The sequence below is a fragment of the Ursus arctos genome, chromosome X (assembly GCF_023065955.2).
Source record: "Ursus arctos isolate Adak ecotype North America chromosome X, UrsArc2.0, whole genome shotgun sequence".
NCBI classification, from domain to species: Eukaryota; Metazoa; Chordata; class Mammalia; order Carnivora; family Ursidae; genus Ursus; species Ursus arctos.
The window spans coordinates 32055329-32081082 of record NC_079873.1 but is presented as its reverse complement, the minus strand read 5'-3'; the positions used below and the strand labels follow the sequence as shown (position 1 = coordinate 32081082).

At 41.0% G+C, this 25754-nt stretch overlaps 1 protein-coding gene across 2 annotated transcripts in view; it reads left to right on the top strand.

Annotated features, from left to right (window-relative positions):
- The window catches only part of SRPX (sushi repeat containing protein X-linked), a 113789-nt gene that overhangs the window by 75772 nt on the left and 12263 nt on the right, over positions 1-25754 (top strand). For both annotated transcript variants that reach the window (XM_026513294.4, XM_026513295.4), the window contains one exon: positions 22445-22566. In XM_026513294.4, the coding sequence (XP_026369079.1) occupies positions 22445-22566 (122 nt within the window). The remainder of the gene's footprint in view (positions 1-22444; positions 22567-25754) is intronic.

Here is a 25754-nt window from a genome sequence, read left to right as displayed (position 1 = left end):
GTGGTAGGATTCACCTATGAACCCATCTGGTCCTGGACTTTTGTTTATTGGAAATTTTTTGATTATTGATTCAATTTTATTGCTGGTAAATTGTTTTAATTTTATATTCTTGATTCACTTTCGGGAGGTTACATCTTTCTAGGAATTTATCTTCTAGGTTGTCCAATTTGTTGGCATATAGTTTTTCATAATATTCTCTTAATGATTATTTTTCTGCAGTTTGGTTGTTACTTCTCTGCCACAATTTTTGCTTTTAAGTTTTTTTTTTTTTTTTTTTTTTTTTTTGTCTGGCTAAAGGTTTATAAGTTTTGTTGATCTTTTCAAAGAATCAGCTCCTGATTTCATTGATCTGTTCTGGGGTTTTCTAGGTTGTATTTCATTTATTTCTGCTCTAATCTTTATTATTTCCTTTCTTCTACTGGTTTTGGGTTTCATTTTTTTTTCCTTTAGGTGAGGTTGTTGGAGAATTTTCTTGCTTCTTGAGGTAGGCCTGTACTGCTATCTACTTCCCTCTTAGAATAGCTTTTGCTGCATCACTAAGACACCAGACCATTGTGTTTTCATTTTCATATGTCACCCAATATTTTGTGATTTCCTCTTTTGATTTCTTCCTTGACCCATTTATTGTTTAGTAGCATGTCATTTAACCTCCATGTATTTGTTTCTTTCCAGATTTTTTCTTGAAGTGATTTTAAGTTTCATAATGTCGTAGTCAGAACAAATGTATGGTATGACCTTGATCTTTCTGAATTTGTGAGACTTTGTTTTGTGGCCTAACATGTAATCTATTCTGGAGGAATGTTCCATGTGCATTTGAAAAGAATGTGTATTCTGTTTTTGGATGGAATGTTTTGAATATATCTGTTGATATGTCTGGTCCAGTGTGTCATTGAAAGCTGCTATTTCTTTGTTGATTTTTCTGGTTGAATTAGCCATTGATGTAATGGGGTGTGAAAGCCCCCTACCATTATTGTATTCCTATCGATTACTTCCTTTATGTTTATTAATAGCTGCTTTATGTATTTGGGTGCTCCCACATTGGATGCAGAGATATTTACAATTATATCTTCTTGTTGGATTGTCCCCTTTATAATAATACAGTGTCCTTCTTTGTCTCTCATTACAGTCTTTATTTTAATGTCTCTTTTGTCTGATATAAGTATTGTTACCATGGCTTTCTTTTCACTTCCATTTGCATGATAAATTTTTTTCCATCCCTTCACTTTCAATCTGCATGTGTCTTTAGGTCTGAAACGAGTCTCTAGTAGGCAGAATACAGATGGGTCTTTTTTTTTTATCCATTCTTACACCCTATGTCTTGATTGGAATGGTTAGTCCATTCACATTCAAAGCTAGTATTGACAGGTATGTACTTATTGCCATCTTGTTACTTGTTTTATGGCTCTTTTTGTCCTTCTTCTCTGTCCCTTTCTTCCTTTGCTCTCTTCTCTCATAAGTTGGCTTTCTTTAGGGATGTCCTTGGGTTCCTTTCTCTATTTTTTTGCATATGTATTACTGTTTTTTTTTATTTGTGGTTACCACTGGGTTTACTATATAACATCTATGCATATTAAGTTGATGCTTGCTTAAGTTTGAATCCATTCTAGAAGCCCTAAATTTTTACTTTTCCCCACTCCCACCCTGTTTTAGGTATGGGGTGTCAAACTTTACATCCTTTTACTTTGTGAGTCCCTTGACCGATTTTTTTTAATAGATGATTTTACTACTTCTGTGCTTCCTACTTTTCTTATTCCTGCTTATGGTCTTTCCTTTTCACTCAAGGACTCCTCTGCAACATTTCTTGTAAGACTGGTTTAGTGGTGATGAATTCCTTTAACTTCTGTTTGTCCAGAAACCTCTTTATCTCTCCTTCTTTCTGAATGGTAGCCTCACTGGACAGAGCATCCTTGGTTGTAGGCCCTTTCAGCACTTCGAATATGTCATGCCACTCTTTTCTGGCCTGCAAGGTTTCTGCTAAAAAATCAGCTGATAGCCTTATAGGGTTGTAGCCTTGTGTATAACGGTTTTCTTTTTCTCTTGCTGCTTTTAAAATTCTCTATCACTGCTTTTTTGCCATTTTAATTACTGCATTTCTTGGTGTGGACTTCCTTCGGTTGATTTTGTTAGGGGCTCTCTGTGTCTCCTGGATCTGGATTTCTGTTTCCTTCTCCAGAGTCAGGAAGTTTTCAGCTATTATTTCTTCAAATAAATTTTATGTCCCCTTTTCTTCTGGACTCCCTGTAATGCAAATGTTATTAGGCTTGATGGTGTCGCTGAGTTCCCTTAATCTATTTTCATTTTTTATTCTTTTTTCTCTACTATTCAGGCTTGATTGCTTTTCATTACCCTGTCTTCCAGATTGCTGATCTGTTCTTCTGCTTCCTCAAGTCTATTTATTCCATCTAGCATATTGTTAATTTCACTTGAGTTCTTCATCTCTGATTCTTTTTTTATGTTTTCCTTCTCTTTGTTGAGGATCTCACTGCGGTCCTCCACTCTTAAGTCCGTGAGAATCTTTATGACCATTACTTAAAATGCTCTATCAGGTATATTACTTATCTCCATTTATTTTAGTGTTCTTGCTGTGATTTTTTCCCCCCTGTTCTTTCATTTGGGACATATTCTTCGGTCTCCTTGTTTTGTGTCTGTTTATGTGTTCAGAAAGTTGGATACATCTCCTGCTCTTCCTGTAGTGCCCTGCAGTGCAATGTACCCTGTTCATCAGGACCTGTTTGCCTGTTGTGGGCAGGGTTTGGTCCCTGTGTTGTCAGTGGGCCAGTCTGGGGCCCCCTTGGCCTTGAGTTGGGTCAGACCAGACATTTGCCAGAAGTGTGGCACCAGAGTACTTTCTGTGTACTGGACCCTCAGAAGCTTTCATTGGTGGGCAGCACCTGCAGTCAGACCAGATGTGTGCTCCCAGTCCACTGCTGGGGCCCAAGTTGAACTGGTGTGTACGGTTTTCTTCCCCTCCCCTCAGGGCAGGAGACACTTTAGGGGTGATGCTGGCCTGTGTTGGGGTTGCTTGCACACTGCTGCTCTTAGGACACTACTTTGGATGGATTCCTGCTAAGGGGATGTTGGAGAATGGGGGGGGGGAGTGCAGTGCCACCAAGGTGCCAGGGCCCACTGTTAGCCAGATAGGTGAAGGGTGTTGGTACTATGCTGGTCTTGCCAGGTGTCCATGTATCTAGGTTGGAGGTCAAGTAGGAAATGGGGCCCTCCAGCTCTTCTGTTCTTAGAGAAATCTCTCCAAGATCTCTGCCTCTCCAGCACATGCTCTGAGATGATAAATCTTTTCCCCATATGCCCCAGGCATTTTTCAAACTGCTGCTTCCCTGCTGTATCTCAGCAGGGCTTTCTTCTGTGCTGCCTCTTTAAGGGCAGGGACTCCGTGTCCTGTAGCCTTCAGGCTCTCCTGCATCTGAGCCCACTGATTTTTAAAGTTCTATGTGTTGAGCCCCACTGTAAGAATTCGTGAAGGTAGGCCCCTGTGGTTTTGAAAGCCAGATATTAATGGGGATTTGTCTTCCCTGGGGTGCCTGGTGTGGGGTCTGTTCCTCTCCCCTCTCCATGCCCACAGTGTCCCTCCCATGGACAGTCCCGCGGGTTAGTCTGTCTCCTGATTGCGTCTCTACCCTTCCTACCCTCTTCAATGTGGCTTCGTTCCTACATTTAGCTGTGGAGAGTCTGTTACACCAATCCGTGTGTCATTGTTTGGGTTGTTTTCACAGATATGGGTGTTATCATCTAGGTGTGTCTATAGGAAGAGGCGAGCCTAGGATCCTCCTAATCTGCCATCTTCCCCAGAACTGTTGCCTTTCTTTTGATGTCAAATCCAAATGATTCTCACCAAGACCTATGTCAAGGAGCTTACTGCCTATTTTTTTTTTTTCTAGAAGTTTTATGGTTTCAGGTCTTACATTTTTAAGTCTTTAATCCATTTCATTTTATTTTTGTATATGGTGTAAGACAGTAGTCCAGTTTTCCCAAGATCATTTATTGAAGAGACTGTCCTTTCCCCACTATACTGTTGGCTCCTTTGTCATAAATTTGACGATATGTATATGAGTTTATTTCTGGGCTCTGTAGTCTGCTCCATTGATTTATATGTTTTTATGCCAATACCATACTGTTTTGTATTGTACTATAGCTTTGTAGTATAGTTTAAAATCAGGAGGCATGATACCTTCAGCTTTGTTCTCAAAATTGCTTTGGGTTTTGTAATTCTGTACAAATTTTAGCATTGTTTGATCTATTTCTGTGAAAATGGCTTTGGAATTTTGATAGGAATTTCATTGACTCTGTAGATTGCTTTGGATAGTATTGACGTGTTATCAATATTCTTCCAGTTCACAAAGATGGAATAACTTTCCATTTGTTTGGGTGTCTTTTTCAATTTCTTTCATCAGTGTCTTACAATTTTTAGTGTATAGGTTTTCACTTCCTTGGTTAAACTCATTTCTAATTATTAGTCTTTTTGATGCGCTTGTAAGTGGGATGGTTTTCTTAATTTCTCTTTCTGATAGTTTGTTATTAGTGTATAAAAGGCAAAAGATTTTTGTATGTCGATTTTTGTATCCTGTAACTTCACTGAGTTTGTTTATTCTGACAGTATTTTGGTGGAGTCCTTAGGGTTTTCCATATATGATATGTCTCTGCAAATAGTAAGTTTTACTTCCTTTCTAATTTGGGTGGCTTTTATTTCTTCGTCTTGTCTAATTGCTCGCGGTAGGACTTGCAGTACTACGTTGAATGAAGGTGATGAGAATGGGCATCCTTGTCTTGTTCCTGATCTTAGAGGAATAGCTCTCAGCTTTTCACCATTGAGTATGATATTGGCTGTAGGCTTGTCATATATGGCCTTGATTATTTGGAGGTTTGTTTCCTCTATACCCAATTGTTGAGAGTTTTTATCATAAATGTATGTTGAATTTTGTCAAAAGCTTTTTCTGCATCTATTGAGATCATATAATTTTTATCCTCCATTTTGTTAACATGTTATATCTCATTGATTAGCAGATGTGGAATCATCTTTGCATTCTGGAATAAATCCCACTTAATGGTGGTGTATGATTCTTTTAATGTATTGTTGGAACAGGCTTGCTGATGTTTTGTTGAGGATTTGTGGATCCGTGTTCATCAGGGATATAGCCTGTAATTTTCTTTTTTTTATGGTATCCTTATCTGGTTTTGGTGTGAGGGAAATGCTAGCCTCATAAAATAAGTTTGGAAGTGTTCCCTCCTCCTTTTTTTGTGTGTTGGGGGAAAGAGCTTAAGAAAGATTTGTATTTTTCTTTGAATGTTTGGGAGAATTCACCAGTGAAGCTGTGAAGTCCTGGTCTTCTGTTTTTTGAGAGGTTTTCAATTACCAATACAGTATCCTTACTATTTGGTCTGTTCAGATTTTTTGTTTCTTCATGATTGAATCTTAGAAGGTTGTATGTTTCTAGGAATTTATCCACTTCTAGGTTGTCAAATTTCTTGTGTAATTTTTCATGGTAGTATCTCATTATCCTTTGTGTTTCTGGGCTATCAGTTGTAATGTCTCCTCTTTCATTTCTCATTTTGACTCTTTTTTTCTTTGTGAGTCTAGCTACAGGTTTGTCAGTTTTATGTCATCAAGGAACCAACTCCATTCATTGATCTTTTCTAGTGTCTATTTCATCTATTTCCACTCTGATCTGATTTACTTTCTTCTAACACTGAGCTTTGTTTTTCTTTTTCTAGATCCTTGACGTGTAAAGTTAGATTGTTTTACAGAGGTTTCTCTTGCTTCTTGAGATAGGCATTTATCACTATGGACTTCTCTCATAAGGCTGCTTTTGCTGCATCACATAATTTTTGGTATATTGTATTTTCATTTGTCTCAGGGTACTTTTTGTTCAATAGCATGTTTAATCTTCATATATTAATGAATTTTCCAGTGTTCTTATAATTCTGATTTCATACCACTGTGGTCAGAAAAGATATTTGATATTTTAATATTCTTAAATGTATTAAAACTTGTTTTATGGCCTAACATATGATCTATCCTGGAGAATGATCCATGTGCCCTTGAGAGGAATGTATTCTGTTGCTTTTGTATGGAATATTCTATATATCTGTTAAATCCATCTGATCTAACCTGTTGTTTAAGGCCAATGTCTCCTTATTAATTTTCTGTCTGGATGATCTATGCATTCTTGTAAGTGGGTATATTAAAGTGTCCTGTTGTACTGTTATTGATTTCTCTCTTTATTTTTTTATGTCTTTGAATTTTATTTCTGATTTATTTTTTTAATATTTTTTAGTATGTTAGTCACCATAGAGTACATCCCTAGTTTTTGATGTGAAGCTCCATGATTCATTAGTTGCGTATAACACCCAGTGCACCATGCAATATGTGCCCTCCTTACTACCCATCACCAGCCTATCCCATTCCCACATCCCCATCCACTCTGAAGCCCTCAGTTTGTCCCCCAGAGTCTATAGTCTCCCATGCTTCATTCCCCCTTCTGATTACCCCCTTTCTTTATCCCTTTCTTCTCCTACTGATCCTCCTACTTCCTATGTTCCATAAATGAGTGAAACCATATGATAATTGTCTTTCTCTGCTTGACTTATTTCACTTAGCATTATCTCCTCCAGTGCCGTCCATGTTGCAGCAAATGTTGAGAAATCGTTCTTTTTGATGGCTGAGTAATATTCCATTTTATATATGGACCACATCTTAATCCAGTCATCTGTTAAAGGGCATCTCAGCTCCTTCCATGATTTAGCTATTGTGGACAGTGCTGCTATGAACATTGGGGTGCATATGGCCCTTCTCTTCACTACATCTGTATCTTTGGGTAAATAGTAGTGCAATTGCTGGATCATAGGGTAGCTCAATTTTTAACTTTTTAAGGGACCTCCACACTGTTTTCCACAGTGGCTGTACCAACTTGCATTCCCACCAACAGTGTGACAGGGATCCCCTTTCTCCACATCCTCTCCAACAATTGTTTCCTGCCTTGTCAATTTTTGCCATTCTAACTGGTGTAAGGTGGTATCTCAGTGTGGTTTTGATTTGAATTTCCCTGATGGCTAATGATTTTGAACATTTTCTCATATGTCTGTTAGCCATTTGGATGTCTTCATTGGGAAAGTGTTTGTTCATATCTTCTGCCCATTTTATGATTTATTTGTTTCATGTATATCGAATATGAGAAGTTCTTTGTAGATTTGGATACCAGTCTTTAATCTGTAGTGTCATTTGCAAATATCTTCTCCCATTCCGTGGGCTGCCTCTTAGTTTTTTTGACTGTTTCCTTGGCTGTGCAGAAGCTTTTTATTTTGATGAAGTCCCACAAGTTCGTGTTTTCTTTTGTTTCTCTTGCCTTTGGAGATGTGTCATGAAAAAAGTTGCTGTGGCCGATGTCATAGAGGTTGCCGCCTATGTTCTCCTCTAGGATTTTGATGGATTCCTGTCTCACCTCAAGGTCTTTCGTCCATTTAGAGTTTATCTTTGTGTATGGTGTGAGAGAGTGGTCAAGTTTCATTCTTTTGCATGTAGCTGTCCAATTTTCCCAGCACCATTTATTGAAGAGACTGTCTTTTTTCCACTGGATGTTTTTTCCTGCTTTGTCAAAGATTAGTTGCCCAAAGAGCCGAGGGTCCATTTCTGGGTTCTCTATTCTGTTCCATTGGTCTGTGTGTCTGTTTTTGTGCCAGTACCATGCTGTCTTTGTGATCACAGCTTTGTAGTATAGCTTGAAATCTGGCAATGTGATGCCCCCAGCTTTGTTTTTCCTTTTCAACAATTCCTTGGCGATTCGGGGCCTTTTCTGGTTCCACACAAATTTAAGGGCTGTTTGTTCCAGTTTTTTGAAAAATGTCATTGGTCTTTTGATCGGGATGGCCTTGAAAGTGTAGACTGCTTTGGGTAGCATAGACATTTTAACTATGTTAATTCTTCCGATCCATGAGCATGGAATATTTTTCCATCTTTTTGTGTCTTCTTCAATGTCTTTCAAGAGTGATTTGTAGTTTCTAGAATATAGATCCTTTATGTCTCTGGTTAAGTTAATTCCGAGATAACGTATGATTTTTGTTGCTATTGTAAATGGAATGGATTCCCTAATTTCTCTTTCTTCAGTCTCATTGTTCATGTATAGAAATGCAACTGATTTCTGAGTATTGATTTTGTATCCTGCCACATTACTGAATTGCTCTATAACTTCTAGTAGTTTGGGGGTGGATTCTTTTGGGTTTTCCATATAGCATATCATGTCATCTGCGAAGAGAGACAGTTTGACTTCTTCTTTGCTGTTTTGGATACCTTTCATCCCTTTTTGTTGTCTGATTGCTGTTGCAAGGACTTCTAGTACTATGTTGAATAATAATGGCGAGAGTGGACATCCTTGTCGCGTTCCTGATCTTAAGGGAAAGGCTTCCAGCTCTTCCCCATTGAGAATGATATTCGCTATAGGCTTTTCATAGATGGTTTTTATGAAATTGAGGGATGTACCCTCTATCCCTACACTCTGAAGGGTTTTAATCAGGAAAGGATGCTGTATTTTGTCAAATGCTTTTTCTGCATCTATTGAGAGGATCATATGGTTTTTGACGCTTTTCCTGTTGATATGATGTATCACACTGATTTGCGAATGTTGAACCACCCTTGCATCCCAGGTATGAATCCCACTTGGTCATGATGGATAATCCTTTTAATGTACTGTTGGATTCTATTAGCCAGGATCTTGTTGAGGATTTTGGCGTCCATATTCATCAGAAATATCGGTCTGTAATTCTCCTTTTTGATGGGGTCTTTGCCCGGTTTGGGGATCAAGGTAATACTGGCCTCATAGAATGAGTTTGGTAGTTTTCCTTCTGTTTCTATTTTTTGAAATAGCTTCAGGAGAATAGGTATTATTTCTTCTTTGAATGTTTGGTAGAATTCCCTGGGGAATCCATCAGGCCCTGGAGTCTTGTTTTTAGGGAGGTTTTTGATCACTGCTTCAATCTCTTCATAATTAATTGGTCTGTTTAAAAAATCAATTTCTTCCTGTTTTAGTCTTGGTAGTTTATAGGTTTCCAGGAAGGCATGCATTTCTTCCAGATTATTTAATTTATTGGCATAAAGCTGTTGATGTAAATTTCTAATGATCCTTCCTATTTCATTGGTGTTGGTTGTAACTTCTCCCTTTTCATTCATGATTTTGTTAATTTGGGTCCTTTCTCTCTTCTTTTGAATAAGTCTTGCCAGTGGCTTATCGATTTTATTTATTCTTTCAAAGAACCAGCTTCTAGTTCTGTTGATCTGCTCTACTGTGCTCCTGGTTTCTAATTCATTGATCTTTGCTCTAATCTTGATCAACTGCTCTCTCGTGAGTGGATTAGGTCTGTCCCTCTGTTGCTGTTCCAGCTTCTTGAGGTGAGACTATAAAAACTGCATTTTAGGTTGTTCTATTCTTTTGAGTGAGGCTTGGATGGCTATGTAGGACTGCCTTTGCAGTGTCCCATAGGTTTTGGACCGTTGTGTTTTCATTCTCGTTGGTCTCCATAAATTGTTTAAATAGATTTTTGATTTCCTGGTTTATCTAATCATTCTTAAGATGGTTCTTAGTTTCCAAGTGTTTGAGTTTCTTCCAAATTTTTCCTTGTGATTGAGTTCCAATTTCAAAGCATTGTGGTCTGAGAATATGCAGGGAATAATTTCAGTCTTTTGGTATCGGTTGAGACCTGTTTTGTGACCCAGAAGATGGTCTATTCTGGAGAATGTTCCATGTGCATTAGAATAGAATGAGTATTCTTTGGTTCTGGGGTGTAGTGTTCTATATATATCTATGACGTCCAACTCGTCTAGTATGGCATTCAAAGCTCTTGTTTCTTTGTTGATTTTCTGCTTAGGTGATCTGTCTGTTGCTGATAGTGGAGTGTTGAAGTCCCCTACTATTAATGTATTTTTATCTATATGTCTCTTTATTCTGGTTAAGAGTTGGCTTGTGTATCTTGCTGCTCCCCTGTTGGGGGCATATATATTTATAATTGTCATATCCACTTGTTGGATACATCCTTTAAGAATAATATAGTGTCCTTCTGTATCTCTAACTACAGTCTTTAGTTTAAAATCCAATCTGTCTGATATGAGAATTGCTACCCCAGCTTCTTTTGAGGTCCATTGGCATGAAAGATGGTATTCCATCCCTTCACTTTCAGTCTGGATGTATCTTTAGGTTCAAAATGAGTCTCTTGTAGACAGCAAATGGATGGGTCATGTCTTTTTATCCAATCTGCAACCCTGTGTGATTTTATGGGAGCATTTAGGCCATTTACATTGAGACTGATTATTCAGAGATATGATTTTAATGATGTCATGTTGCCTGTAAAGTCTTTGTTTCTGTAGATTGTAACTTTCTGTTCTGTATCACTCTTGGGGCCTTTTTATTTTTATAGAACCCCCCTTAATATCTCCTGTAGGGTTGGTTTTGTGGTTACGAAATTGGTCAGTGACTGGTGATTCTGGAAGGTCCTTATCTATCCATCAATTCTGAATGACAGCCTTGCTGGATGAAGGATCCTTGGCTGCGTATTTTTCTCTGAAAGAGCTTTAAAAATGTCCCCCCAACCCTTTCTCTCATTCCAGGTCTGTGTAGACAGGTCTGACGTAATCCTGATACTTTTGCCTTGGTATGTGAGAAATTTCTTTGCCCTGGCCGCTTTCAGTACTGTATCCTTGGATCTAATATTTGTGAATTGCACTATGACATGACGTGGCGTAGGTTTGTCGTGGTTGAGTTTGGGAGGGGTCCTCTCTGCCTCTTGGACACGAATGCTTGTTTCCCTCGCTAGATTAGGGAAGTTTTCAGCTACAATTTGTTCAAATATCTCTTCTAGACCTCTGTTTTTCTCCACCCCCTCGGGGATGCCGATGATTCTGACATTGGAACGTTTCATTGAGTCAGTAATCTCCTGTAATCTACATTCTTGAGATTGGATTTTTTTGAGCCAAGTTTCTGTTTTAGCTTTCTCTTCTACTAACCCATCCTCTAATTTGCTGATACGTTCTTCTGCCTCATTTACCCTGGCCGTCAGAGCATCTAGTTTTGAGTACATTTGATTCATAGCATTTTTAATTTCTGCCAGATTTGCTCTCATTTCCACCCTTAGAGATTCTATATTCTCATTAACATTTTCATTAATACTTTTTTCAAGTCTACACATCATCTTGACCATTGTTACTCTGAATTCCATTTCTGATAATTTGGTTATATCCATATCCATTAGTTCTGTGGCAGAGGCCACAGACTCATTGTCTTTTCTTTGCTGGGGGGGGATTTTTCCTCGTCATTCTGATGAGGAAAGGTTGTGGGGTTGTCCAGAGCCCAAATTATTGAGCAGGACCCAGGCAGTGCGCACTTGTTTTATACGGACCTTAAGGATGTTTTATAGGGATCTTAGGGATGTGGGCTTCTTGATTTTTCAGCCTGCCTTCTGGGGGAGGGGCCAGCCGTGCCGATACTCAGGCAACCCTGTTTGGGTACAGTCTCCCTGTCCCCTGCAATGGGGGATGGGGATGGGCACAATGTGAGCTGGTATTTCTGGGCTTTTGTTCTCTGGCAGCTTTCCCTAATCTAGCAAAGGAAACAAACATGGTCTGCTGTGGCTCTTCTGAGAGTCAGAGCAGCAGTGGCCGAATCTCAGCCTCTGTCTCAGAACAGAGAGATCACAGTCCGCTCTCCACTGAGCTCTTCGGGCCACTTTAACTCTGTGTCTGTTGGTGCTGCTCAACCCTGCAGCATCCCGGGATGTGCGCCTCACACCCGGTGTCCCTGCCCTCACTTCCAGGGCCGGCGCGTCTCTGTCCTTTGTGTTTCTAACACCGCCAGCCGCCCCCGCGCGCTCCCGGAGCTCCCGGTCTCAGTCTGGTTCCAATGAGCGCACCAGAGCTCCGTTTCAGTCTGGTGGCGCGCGCTCCCGGCTCACGGTCTCAGTCTGCTCTCTCGCGGGTGCCGTACGCGAGTCTGCCCGCTCCCCCGTGCAGGTGGCTACCGCTTCCCGGCGCCCGAACGTGGCGGCTCCCTCCCCCTTCCGTTTATCTTCCGATATCTGTGCGCGGATTCACGGCTCCCCGCTTCGTACGTCAATACTCAGCGCTGGAGATGTTCATTTGTAGAGATCCAGATGCATCTTCCTGCTTCTCAGGCTGGTTCCGTGGCTGTTCAGGCTGGTCTGGTACCTATCCAGCTCGACTCTGGACCGGCTGAAAAAGGGGTCCCCTACTCCTCTGCCATCTTAACTCCTCCTGATTTCTCTCTTTAGGTCTGTGAACATTTGACTTATGTATTTAGTTGCTCCTATGTTATGTCCGTAAAGATTCACAAATGTTATATCTTCTTGTCAGATTGATCTCTTTATCATTATATGACACCCTTATTTGTCTCTTATTAGAGTGTTTGTTTTAAAGTATTTTGTCTGATATGTTTGCTTACCCCAGCTTTCTTTTGGTTACCATTTGCATGGAATATCTTTTCTCAACCCTTGACTTTCAGTCTCTGTGTATCCTTACATCTGAAGCGAGTCTCTTGTAGGAAGCATATACAGAAGTCTTATGTTTTGTTTTGTTTTTTTAAGATTTTATTAATTTATGTGACAGACAGCCAGCGAGAGAGGGAGCACAGCAGGGGAGTGGGAGAGGAAGAAGCAGGCTCCCAGCGGAGGAGCCCGATGCAGGACTCGATCCCGGAACGCCGGGACCACGCCCTGAGCCGAAGGCAGACGCCTAATGACTGCGCTACCCAGGCGCCCCTTGTTTTGTTTTTTATCCATTCAGCTACTTGCTGTCCTCTGATGGGAGAATTTAATACATTTAAAGTCATTATTGGTAGATATGTACTTATTGTCATTTTCTTAATTTCTGGCTGTTTTGTACTACCCATGTTCCTTTCTTCATCTCTCATTCTTTCATTTGTGGTTTGATGACTTTAGCATTATGCTTAGATTTCTTTCTCATTATGTTTTGTTACTACCGTAGGTTTTTGCTTTGTGGTTACCATGAGGCTTCCATGTTAACAACTTAAGTTCTAATCAACTTCAAATAGAAGTTGTAAATATAAGTTTGAATGCATTCTAAAGCTCTACATTTGTACTCTCTCTCCTTACATCTTGTTTTCAATGTCATAATGCATATCTCTTGTGTATCCCTTAATATATTTTAGTACTCTTTAAACCTTCATACTGGCTTTATGTGATTAATCCACTAATTTTACTATATATTTACCTTTACCATTGAGTCTTTCATATGTTTTTTGTTATGAATTACTGCCCTTTCATTGCAGCTTAAAGAAATTCCTTTAACAGTTTTTGTAAGGCTGGTTTAGTGGTGATGAACTCCTTTAACTTTTGCTTGTCTATAAAAATCTTTTTCTCTCTTTCAATTCTGTATGGTAACTTTTCCTGGGTTGTCATCTTGGTTGGGATTTTTTTTTTTTCCTTCACTTTCAGCACTGAAAAATCTGAAGGGGCTCATGGGGGCTCCCTTGCACTTAACAAGATATTTCCCTTTTGCTGCTTTAAGATTCTCTCCTTGATTTTAACATTTGAAATTTTAATTATGCTGTGTCTCGATGTGTGGGTCTCTTTGGGTTCTCTTATTTGGACTCTGTGCTTCCTGCTTCTGTATGGATGTCTTTTTCTTCCTCAGATTAGAGATGGTTTTAGCCATTACTTTATCCAATAAGTTTTCTACCCCTTTCTCTCTCTTCTCCTTCTGGGGCCCCTACAAGGTGAATGTTACTCCAATTGATGTTGTCCCACGAGTCTATTAAGCTATCTTTACTGTTTTCCTTTTTTTCCTTTTTATTGCTGTGATTCTGTTCCACTGCCCTGTGTTCGAATTCACTGATCGTTTCTCCTACTTCATCTAGTCTCCTGTTGAACCACTCTTCTATATCTTTTTTATCTGGGGTTGAAGTTCTTACTGTGCTCATTCATGCTTCCCCTACGTTTAGTGAGCGTCTTTATGACCATTACTCTGAACTGCTTATCAGGTCAATTATATATTCCCATCATTTCACTGAATTTTTTTATGGAATTGACTTACCAGTTTTTAATAATCTATATGCCATTGCCACATTTCCTTTTCTCTGGGTCTTTTCTCCCCAGGTATATTTAGATATAATTGACCTACATCATTGTATGAATTTAAGGTGTACAGCATAATGGTTTGTCTTACTATGGTGATCATTTCACAATATATGTACGTTTAGCTGGCATCCATCAGCTCATGTATATACAACAAAAATGGAAAGAAAAAAGAAAAAATTTTTTCCTTGTGATGTGAACTCTCAGGTTGTACTCTCTTAACTTCCGTATATATCATACAGCAGTGCTAACTACACTCGTCGTGCTGCACATTATATCCCTAGTATGTATGTATTTTGTAACTGGAAGTTTCTACCTTTTGACCACCTTTCTCCAATTCCCCCTCCCCTCAACTCCCACCCCTGGTAACCACAAATCTGAAGATAGTTTTTTCCATGAATTTGGGGGATTTTTGCATTTCACATATAAGTGAGATCATATATTATTTGTCTTTCTCTAACTTATTTCACTTAGGATAGTACCCTCAAGGTCCATTTTCATGGTGTTGCAAATGGCAAGGTTTTATTCTCTTTTGGTCAAGTAAAATTTCATTGTGTGTGTATCTCCCATTTTCTTTATCCATTCATCCATCAGTGGACACTAAGGTTGTTTCTGTGTCTTGGCTCTTATAAATAGCTCTGCAATGAACACTCTTTGAGTTAGTGTTTTTGTTTCCTTTGGATAAATATCCAGAAGTAGAATTGCTGTATCGTATATTTGGGGGGTAACCTCTATACTACTTTCCATAATGACTACACCAATTTACATTCCCACCAGCAGTGCACAAAGTTTCCGTTTTCTCCATATCCTACCAGGATTTGTTATCTTTTGTCTTTTTGCTGATGGCATCCTAACAGGAGTGAGGATGTCTCATTATGATTTTGATTTGCATTTCCTTGGTGAATAGTGATGTTGAGCATCTTTTCATGTACCTGTTGACCTTTTGTGTATCTTCTTTGGAGAAATTTCTATTCAGATATTTCCCATTTTTAAATTAGATTATTTGTGGGTGTTTTGGGGTTTTTTAATTTAAATTGAAATAGTGTTCAGTAGTTCATCAGTTGTGTATATCACCCAGTATGCATCACATCACGTGCCCTCCTTAATACCCATCACCAGTCACCCCATCCCCCCACCCACATCCCCTCCAGCAACCTTATTTACCTATAGTTAAAAGTCTCTCATGGTTTTTCTCCCTCTGATGACTTCTGATTCAGTTTTCCTTGCCCTCCCCTATGATTCTCTGTGCTGTTTCTTATATTCCACAAGTGAGTGAAACCATATGATAATTGGCTTCCTCTGATTGGCTTGTTTTGCTCAGCATAATACCCTCCAGTTCCATCCACGGTGATCTAAGTGCTAAGTGTTCATCCTTTCTGATGGCTAATATTCCATTGTTTTGTTTTTGCTATTGAGTTGTAAGAGTCCTTTATATATTTTGGATCGTAACCCCTTACTAGATATATGGCTTACAAATATTTTTTCCATTCTGTAGGTTGTCTTTTCACTTTTTTGTTTCTATTGCTTTGCAGAAGCTTTTTAGTTTGATGTAGTCCCACTTGTTTATTTTGTTGCTTGTGCTTTAGGTGCATATCCAAATCAATGCCAAGACCCGTGTCGAGGAGCTTTTTCCTTAATTTTCCTTCTAGGAATTTCATGGTTTCAGGTCTGATGTTTAGGTGTCTAATCTGTGCCAAGTTAATTTTTGCAGGTATAAGACACGGATCTAATTTCATTCTTTTACATGTGGATATTCAATTGTCCCAGCACCGTTTATTGATGAGACTATCTTTTCTCCACTGAGTATTCCTGCATCCCTGGTCAAATACTAGTTGACCGCATATATGTGGGTTTACTTCTGAGCTCTCAAGTCTGTGTCATTGACCTGTGTGTCTGTTTTTATACCAGTAGAACACTGTTGATTCTGTAACTGCTTTGTAGCATAGCTTGAAATCAGGAAGTATAAGGATTCCCATTTTTTTTCTTTTCAGGATTGTTTTGGAAATTTGGGGTCTTCTGTGGTTCCATATAAACTTTAGGATTTTTTTTCTACTAATGTAAAAAACATTCCATTGCAATTTAGATAGTGATTGCATTGAATCTATAGATGGCTTTTGGTAGCATGCACATTTAAATAATATTCTTTCAATCCAGGAGCACAGGATACCTTTTCATTTAATTGTGTTTTCTTTGATTTCTTTCATCAGTGCCTTATAGTTCTGAGTAGAGATCTTTCACCTCCTTGGTTAAGTTTATTCCTATACATTATACTTGGTTTTTTAAAAGATTTTATTTATTTATTTGAGAGAGAGAAAGAGCGAGAGCACAAGCAGGGGGGAGGAGCAGAGGGGACAGGACCAAGCAGACTGCATGGAGCATAGAGCCTGATGTGGGGCTCGATCCCAGGACCCTGAGATCACGACCTGAGCTAAAATCAAGAGTTGCACACTTTACCGACTGAGCCAACATTAATGTCAGGGATGTTGGTTTAAAGTTTTCTTTTCTGGTAGTATCCTTTTCTGGCTGTGGTTTCAGGGGAATGGTGGCCTCATAAAATAAGTTTAGAAGTATTCCCTCCTTGTCAGTTTTTTGGAAGAATTTGAGAAAGATTGGTTTTAAGTCTTCTTTAAATGTTTGGTAAAACTCACCAGTGAAGCCATCTTGTCCTGGGCATTTTTTTTTTGTTATGAGGTTTTTGATTACTGATTCAGTCTCCTTACTAGTAATTACACTATTCACATTTTTTAAAATATTTTATTTATCTGAGAGAGTGAGTGAGAGAGAGAGACAGACAGCATGAGTGAAGTGAGGTGCAGAGGGAGAAGCAGAGTCTCTGCTGAGCAGGGAGCCCAACATGGGGCTCAATCCTGGGACTCTGGGATCATGACCTGAACCAAAGGCAGATGCTTCACTGACTGAGCCACTCAGGCGCCCCGGACTATTCACATTTTTTACTTTTTCCTAATTTAGTATTGGTAGTTTGTATGTTTTAAGAAGTTTTCCATTTCTTCTAGGTTGTCCAGTTTTGGGCATGTACTTGTGATTCTTTATATTTCCGTGGTATCAGTTGTAATATCTCCTTTTTCACTTATAATTTTGTTGATTTGGATCCTTTTTTTCCCCCTGTGTCAGTCTAGTTAAGGCATGTCAATTTTGTTTTTCAAAGAACCAACTCTTAGTTCGGGTTAATTTTTTTCCCTATTGTTTTCCTATTCTATATTTAGTTTATTCCTACTCTAATCTTATTTCCTTCCTTCTAACTTTTGGCTCAGTTTTTCTTTTTCTAGTTCCTTGAGGCATAAAATTAGGTTGTTTATTTAGGAAATTTCTTCTTAATATAGGCTTCTGTTGCTAGGAACTTCCCTCTCAGATCTTTTGCTGTACCCCATATGTTTCGATATGTAGTGTTTCCATTTTCATTTGTCTCAAGATATTTTTATATTCCCTTTGATTTCTTCTCCAATACAGTAGCTATTCAGGGGAGTGTTTGTTTCTACTTTCCTCTTGTTACTGATTTCTAGTTTTATACCATTATGTTCAAAGAAGATACTTGGTAGGATTTTATTCTTACTGAACTGGCTAGGACTTGTTTCGTGGCCTAATATATGGTCTATACTAGAAAATGTTCCATGAGTATTTGAAGAATGTATACTCTCCTGTTCTCAAATAGAATGTTCTGTATATGTCACTTAAGTCCATTTGGTCTATAGTGTTGTTCAAATCCACTGTTTCCTTATTGGTTATCTTTGGAGAACAGATGATCTCTCCATTGATGACAGAGGGATGTTAAAGTCCCCAACTGTTATTGCTGTTTGTTTGTCCTTTTAGCTCTGTTTTTGCTTTATGTATTTAACTGCTCTGATGTTGGGTACATAAATATTTTCAATTTTTATATCTTTCCAATGTATTGATCCCTTTATCATTATATACCTTCTTTGTCTTTAAGATTTTATTTATTTGAGACAGAGAGTGCATGTACAAATACAGGGGGAGGGGCAGAAGGAGAGAGGGAGAGAGAGAAGCAGACTCACTGTGGAGCAGGGAGCCGGACGCAGGGCTCCATCCCAGGACCCTGAGATCATGACCTGAGCTGAAGGCAGATACTTAACTGACTGAGCCACCCAGGCGCCCCTTGTCTCTTTTTACCATTTTTAAAGTGTTTCCTATGATAGAAGTATAGCTACTTCTGCTTTTTGTGGTTGCCATTTACTTAAAACACCCTTTTTCATTCACACACTCTGTGTCTATATCTGTCTTTAAGGCTAACGTGAGTCTCTTGTAGGCAGCATATAGTTGCATCTTTTTTTTTTTTTTAAATCCATTCACGTGTTCTGTCTTTTGATGGGAGAATTTAATGTGTTTACATGTAGAGTAATTATTGATAAGAATGGACCTTCTGCTATTTTGTTAATTGTTTTCTTTATTGTTTTGTAGACCTGTTGTTTCTTGTGTCTACCTGCTGTCTTTTTTGGTGTGTGTTTGATGTCTTATGGTTTTAATATACTTTGACTTCTTCATTATGTTCTTTTGTATAATTACTACAGGTTTTTCCCTTGTGGTTACCATGAGGCTTACATAAAATATCTTAAAATTGTAACACTCTATTTTAAACCAATATCAATTTAACTTCAATAGAATTCCTCAGCTTTATACTTGTACTTCTCCTCCCTTTCACATTTTAGGATATTGATGTTATAGTTCACATGTTTTTATATTGTGTAGCTAGTAACAGGTGATTGTAGTTTGAGTTATATTACAGAATCCAATTTTGATCCTATATTTACCATCAACAGTGACTTTTACATTGCCTTCGTATGTTTTTACGATGTCAGCTAGTTTTCTTTTATTTCTACTTAATGAACTCTGTTTAGCATTTCTTGCAGTGCAGGTCTAGTGGAGATGAATTCCCTCAACTTTGGTTTGCTCAGGAAAATCTTTATCTCCCCGTTTCTGAAGGACTGCTTCACCTGGTATATTATGCTTGGGTTTTTTTTCTTTCAATATTTTATTTATTTATTTTAATAATTTTTATTATGTTAGTCACCATACAGTACATCCCAAGTTTTTCATGTAAAGTTCCATGATTCATTACTTGCGTATAACACCCAGTGCACCATGCAATATGTGCCCTCCTTAATATCCATCATCGGCCTATCCCATTCCCCCACCCCCTTCCCCTCTGAAGCCCGCAGTTTGTTTCTCATAGTCCATAGTCTCTCATGGTTCATTCCCCCTTCTGATTACCCCCCCTTCCTTCTTCCCTTTTTTCTACCAATCTTCCTACTTATGTTCCATAAATGAGTGAAACCATATGATAATTGTCTTTCTCTGCTTGACTTATTTCACTTAGTATCATCTCCTCCAGTCCTGTCCATGTTGCTGCGAAGGTTGTGAAATCATTCTTTTTGATGGCTGAGTAATATTCCATTGTATATAGGGACCACATCTTCTTAATCCAGTCACCTGTTGAGGGGCATCTCGGCTCCTTCCACGATTTAGCTATTGTGGACAATGCTGCTATGAACATTGGGGTGCATATGGCCCTTCTCTTCACTACGTCTGTATCTTTGGGGTAAATACCCAGTAGTGCAATGGCTGGATCATAGGGTAGCTCAATTTTTAACTTTTTAAGGGACCTCCACACTGTTTTCCACAGTGGCTGTACCAACTTGCATTCCTACCAACAATGTAGGAGGGTTCCCCTTTCTCCACATCCTCTCCAACATTTGTTGTTTCCTGCCTTGTCAATTTTTGCCATTCTAACTGGCGTAAGGTGGTATCTCAATCTGGTTTTGATTTGAATTTCCCTGATAGCTAATGATGTTGAACATTTTTTCATGTGTCTGTTAGCCATTTGTATGTCATCATTGGAAAAGTGCCGTCTGTTCAAGCGCCACTCTGAGTACGGTTGTTACTAGGCCACGCAGCATCCCTCGTGCTGTGGGAAGGTGCCCCAACGGGCAGTCTGCAGGCTGTACTCAGCAGCAAGTGGGGTGACAGATTAGTGGGTGATGCATTAGTTTCCCTGCTTGGGCTCCGTGGGAGCAGCAGCTCCAAGGCCGCTAACACTCTTCATTTTTGGTCTTGACTCGTCAGAACAGGACTACTGTGTTTGCTCTGGTGGCAATCAGCTCTGCCCACCTACCTCCCAGCTTGGGAGTAGCTGGCTCTGGTGTTCTTACCAATCTTCCTTGTCGGGGCTGGGGAGGGGGGTTGGAAGTATTTTCCATAGCTGGTGGGGCCATGACTCATGTTCCTGCCTGGGCAGGACTGGAAGAGTTCACTTATGGCAACTCCCAAATTTTCCCAAATAGGCTTTGTGATCTGGAGTGGCTGTGAGTCTTGATGGATCGTGGGTGGGGCCATGAGTTAATCCCCCCCGCCTGGATATAGCTGAGAAAACTGGGCGGGGGGTAGGGGAGCGTGTGCATGCAAAGATGGAGTCCCCATGCCTATGTTCCCTGAGAGCATCTCTGCAGGCCTCTAGATGTGTGCCAAGCCTGAAGTCTGCCCCTTTGGCCAAAGATCCAGGACAAATAAACAGGCCTCTTTCCAGAAATACTGGGGTTGTGTTTGAGTTGGCTGTCTAGTGCCCTGGGGGTGGGAGCCTGCCAATAACTGTCTGACTGTTACAGTCCCATAGGAGGACCCAGGAATGCAGACCCTCCCAGCCACCAGAGCCAGGCCATCAAGGGACATTTTGTGAGTGGCAGCCGCAAAAATCAGAATGCCAGACATTAAAAACTGGGGGACCAGTTTCTACAGAGCTCCACTCCGGTAGATGCTGTCGCTCTAGAGTGTGGGAAAGGGAGAGCATGACCAGACAGGGCCTGCTGCCCAAGGTCTCTGGAAAGGTTTACAGTCTGCCCTTCCGTGTGTATTGAATGAGAAGCCTGCCCTGGGGCTGCAGCTGTGATGATAAGCTCACAGGCCTCTTTCACATAATGACTGAGCTCCTGGGTCTGTTCCCTCTTGCTCTTTAAGAACCCTCCCTCCTTTGGTGACGGTCCTGCAGGACTGCCAGAGTAAGCCCCACGGGACGCCGCAGCCCAGTGATAGAGAGGTGTTCCCTGGCGGCAGCCATACAAGTCAAGTTACCAGACAAGGGAATACGCTCCTTTCTGGAAGACACAGTGAGGTGGAAGGAGGCAGAGGCAGAACACGACTCCCTGAGAGCGTCCCTGGAGGGCCCTAGGTGCATGCCAGACCAGCAGCCTGCCCCTCGGGCCAAACCTGGACAAGCCCATCAGTCCCGGCCTCAGAAAGGCTGCTGGGGGCAGGGCGCCGGGGCGGCTCAGTCGTTTCAGCATCTGCCTTCAGCTCAGGTCACGGTCCCGCAGTCCTGGGATGGAGCCCCATGTCAGGCTCCCAGCTCAGCTGGGGAGTCTGCTTCTCCCTCTGCCCTACCCCGGCTTATGCGCGCGTTTGTGTGTGCTCTCGCTCTTTCTCGCTTGCTCGCTCTCAAATCTGAAAAGGCTGCTGCTGTCTGTCTTCCATCTGTACTGTGCTGTAGGAGTTGGAGTTCACCAATGACCGTGTCTCCCATTGTTGCGGTTCCTTGGGACCCAGGAATGCAAGCCCTCTTCCCCCTACCCCCGGCCTCTAGCATTAAAGGCTGTCCTGTGGGCAGCAGGCATAGAAGTCAGGTCACCAGATGTGGAAACTAGGGCACCAGATGAAGATGGAAACCTTTGATTACTGTGTCTTTTCTTACTGTGTTTGGGGAAGGGTGTGGGGGAGAAGCAAGGGCAGATGAGGGGACTCTGGAAATATTCTTCTCTCCTTGAAAACAAATTCGAATTCTCCGGGGGTGGTTTTGGACACTTCGTAGGATCTTCAGCTCACGCAGTTTCACCCCCTATGTAAATACACAGACTGCCATCTTGCTTACGTTTTCAAACTCTTACTGCTAAGCCATTTCTTTTTCTTTTCTTTTTTTTTTTTAAAGATTTATTGATTTATATTTTTGACAGAGAGACCACCAGCGAGAGAGGAAACACAAGCAGGGGGAGTGGGAAAGGAAGAAGCAGGCTCCCAGCAGAGGAGCCTGATGTGGGGCTCGATCCCAGGACCCCGGGATCACGCCCTGAGCCAAAGGCAGACACTTAACAATTGAGCCACCCAGGCGCCCCTGCTAAGCCATTTCTGAATGGTTTCTCTAGGAGGGTATTTAGGGTTCATAACCACTGGTCGAAGCCCAGTTTCTCCACTGCTCTCAAGAATGTTTGGAGTAGGCAAATAAACTTCCCCAAAACAGAACACTGCTGTTTCTGGCAGTCCGCAGTTTGACCTGGAAGTCTCTTTCTTCATGCTCAGGCCTCTCCTGTTTTCTTTTTTCCAGCAAGCACAGTGTGGCCTGGATCTTCGACACATCACAGTGGTGGAGCTTGTAGGTGTGTTTCCGACCCTCATCGGTAGGATAGGAGCAAAGATTATGCCTCCAGCCCTGGCCCTGCAACTCAGGTAGGTGGAAGTCCTGTCCTTAAATTGTAGCCCCTACGAGGTACTTTTGGGGGATCAGGTTGCCTGACTTTTTGCTACTCAGTATTAATTCCAGGTAACCTTCAATGTTGAACTGCTTATAGTCCAAGAGTTCTAGAACCATGCTACTTGGCATGGTGCTGCTTGTGCAAATATGTCATGTGGTGGATAATTTCCAGTGTTCTCTTTGTTCCCCCTTTAACCAAGGGTCTATGCTTTGTCTTTGTTTTGCTTTCTGCTGCGTGGGGTTGGGATGGGTAGGGAAGAGGCTGCAAAAGGACCTACGCAATCCTGTGCATCCAGTTAGCTTTTCCAGGCTTGGCCTCTCTTACCTTCATGCTTCCAGGGTACTTGTCCATACCCCCATTTTAACAACTGTATTTTACTTCGGTAGTACTTACAAAGCTAGAATCATGGTGCTCAGGTTGTGAGCCATGGTGCCTTTAAAAAGCAGAATTCAATAGCCAAAAGGTAATTCCAGAACAATCCCAAATATTTACTTGCATCTCTTGACCACTGTGAAAAGGATATTTAGGCTAAATCAAAACACCTAAAAATCTTCCTTCCTCACCCATCGTTTTTGCCCACAGTGCAAGGGAGGGTGTTTGTTGATAGTCAATAGTCACTACTCTTCATAGTCTTTCAGGGGCTCAGGCTGATGGCACCTCCACCATCTTGTAGCATCAGCGTTTAGAACACATGGCTTCCAGGGTTCTGCAAAGGGGGAAGAGAAGAAAAACAAACCCTACTCCTCTTTTGTGCTTCACGTCGGAAGCATAAAATTGTTCTCTCCAAGTCCATTGGCTAAAATTCATCCCATGATTGCGACTGAACTTCAAGGCGGGCTGGGAAATGCACCTTTCTGTATTCCCAGGAAGAAGAAAATGAAAGAGGACTTGATGAGCCCCATCACAGATATTCCAAGAGATTCCTTGGGAGAGTGTATGATAGAAATACATCCTTAGCCAGTGATGTCCTAGATTGACACAATAGATTCTTTAATGTGTCTATTTTCCATCTGCCTTTTGGCACCCCGCCATGTTTGATTTATATCTCTCCACCCAAAAAGAGTGCCCCATCCATACCAAGGTCAAAAACTCAGAGGGCAACGGAGGGGAAAAAATGAGGATGCTTGAATTATCTTTAGTTGGCTAAAAGAGGGAGAAGGCCAGGTATACTCATAAACTTTTATATATACATTTTTTTGGGTCCTGTCACATTCACTAGCACCTCTCTTGAGGTGACACTTTTGAGGTCACCTCCGGATCTCAACATTTGCTACCCAGTACCTAGTACAGTGCCTGGCACCATGTTGGAGCTAAGGAAGTGGAGGAAATGACTCGAAACGGAAACAGATTTACTATTCCCAGGGGTGAGAGTAGCCTCTAAGAGTGTACTTACAGTTCTCTTTCAAGTTGAGAACAGCAAAACTGGGGAGAGGGCTGTGTTGACATCTGAAAACGTATTAACAAAAATTCTCAAAGTATGTGTTGGAAGCTGTTGGTAACTTAGAAGTACCGGCTCATACCCTGTGCTCCTGATTTTTTAAAAACCTGTCACACAATCCGTTACCGTGACTCTTTGGACTGGAGAGAGAGAGAGAGAGAGAGAGAGAGAGGGAGTCTTGATAAAATTGTGATGCGATGTGATTTTAAACAATTGAAACTTGAAGAACAGAAAAATCCGATTTAAGATAACTTCTGTCACTCAAGTTGTAGATGTTGGGGCGACTCTAGACCTCCGCAGGCGGGGGTGACCAAAGCGACAAGGAAGTTGCATACATGAATGATGCAGTGCTTCTCACACCTGAGCCAGCCTCAGAATCGCCTGGAACACTGTTAAAACATAGAATGCGGGCCCCACCCCCACACCGTCTGCTTCAGTAGGTCTAGGATGAGGGCCGAGAATTGGCACTTCGAGCATGTTCCCAAGTGGGGCCGAAGCTGGTGGTCTGGGCTCACACTGTGAGAACCACTGGCCTAGCGTTTCACCAGAGGCTTCACAGCTTTGAAGTGGATATTTTGCAAAGCAGCCTATCAAAAGGGGGTCAGTCATTACTGGGTAGCCAGGAGACAGTCCAGGGACCTGTCACACAGACGATCTGTCACATGCATTACCTAGTGGACTCAGTGTCAGGCCACGTGTCCCCTTTATCAGACCTATCAGTGAGGAATAAGGGACTTGGAAGATGGATGTTTTCTCTTTTTCCGTTTGACTTCCACCTTAGAGTCTAGTGCAGATGAAAAGAGCCAATTTAGGCAAAGAATGGAAAGCGTGAAAGAACAGGAAATGCAGAATACCTGGATAATCTAAAAATTCTCTTGTCTGGTTAGAATACGATTTTCAAATGGCACTGAAGCCACGTTAAAGCAATTAACAGGCCGCAGCGATGCCTGGCGTTGCGAAGTTCCCACCTCCCTGTTTTCTCACTCTCGTGTGTGTGTGTGTGTGTGTGTGTTTTAAGATTTATTTATTTTAGAGAGGGACAGTGCATGTGCCCATGGGCATGCGCATGTGGGGGGGGTGCAGAGGGAGGAGGACAGAATCTCAAGCAGACTCCCTGCTGAGCGTGGAACCCAGTGCAGGGCTGGATCCCAGGATCCTGAGATCATGACCTGAGCTGAAACCAAGAGTCGGATGCTTAACCAACTGAGCCACCCTGGTGCCCCAACTCTGATGTTTTTTTAGACATAAAGGTATGGGCAAATTCTGTTCCCTAGAGTAACTTTCCAGCAATTTCAAGGGTGAGAGGGACAAAGGATGCCATAATTTTTATATCCATATTGTTTTTGAGGTATAATTGATACAAGTATACAACAAAATGATTCAGTATTTGTATATATTGCAAAATGATTATCCTGCTAAGTCTAGTTAACATCCATCACCGTATGTAGTTACATTTTTTTCCTTGTGAAATTTTAAGATTTACTCCCAGGTACTTTCAGATGTGTAATGTAGTATTAACTATAACTGCCATGCTACACATTAAATCCCCATGACTTAAGATCTAGAAGTTTCCACCTTTTGACCCCCTTCACACATTTTACCCACCCCTAATCCCCTGCCTCTGGCAACCACTAATGTCCTTTGTATCTATGAGTTTGTTTTGTTGTGGTGGTGGTTGTTCGTTGTTTAGATTCGGGATATAAGTGACACCACATGGTATTTGT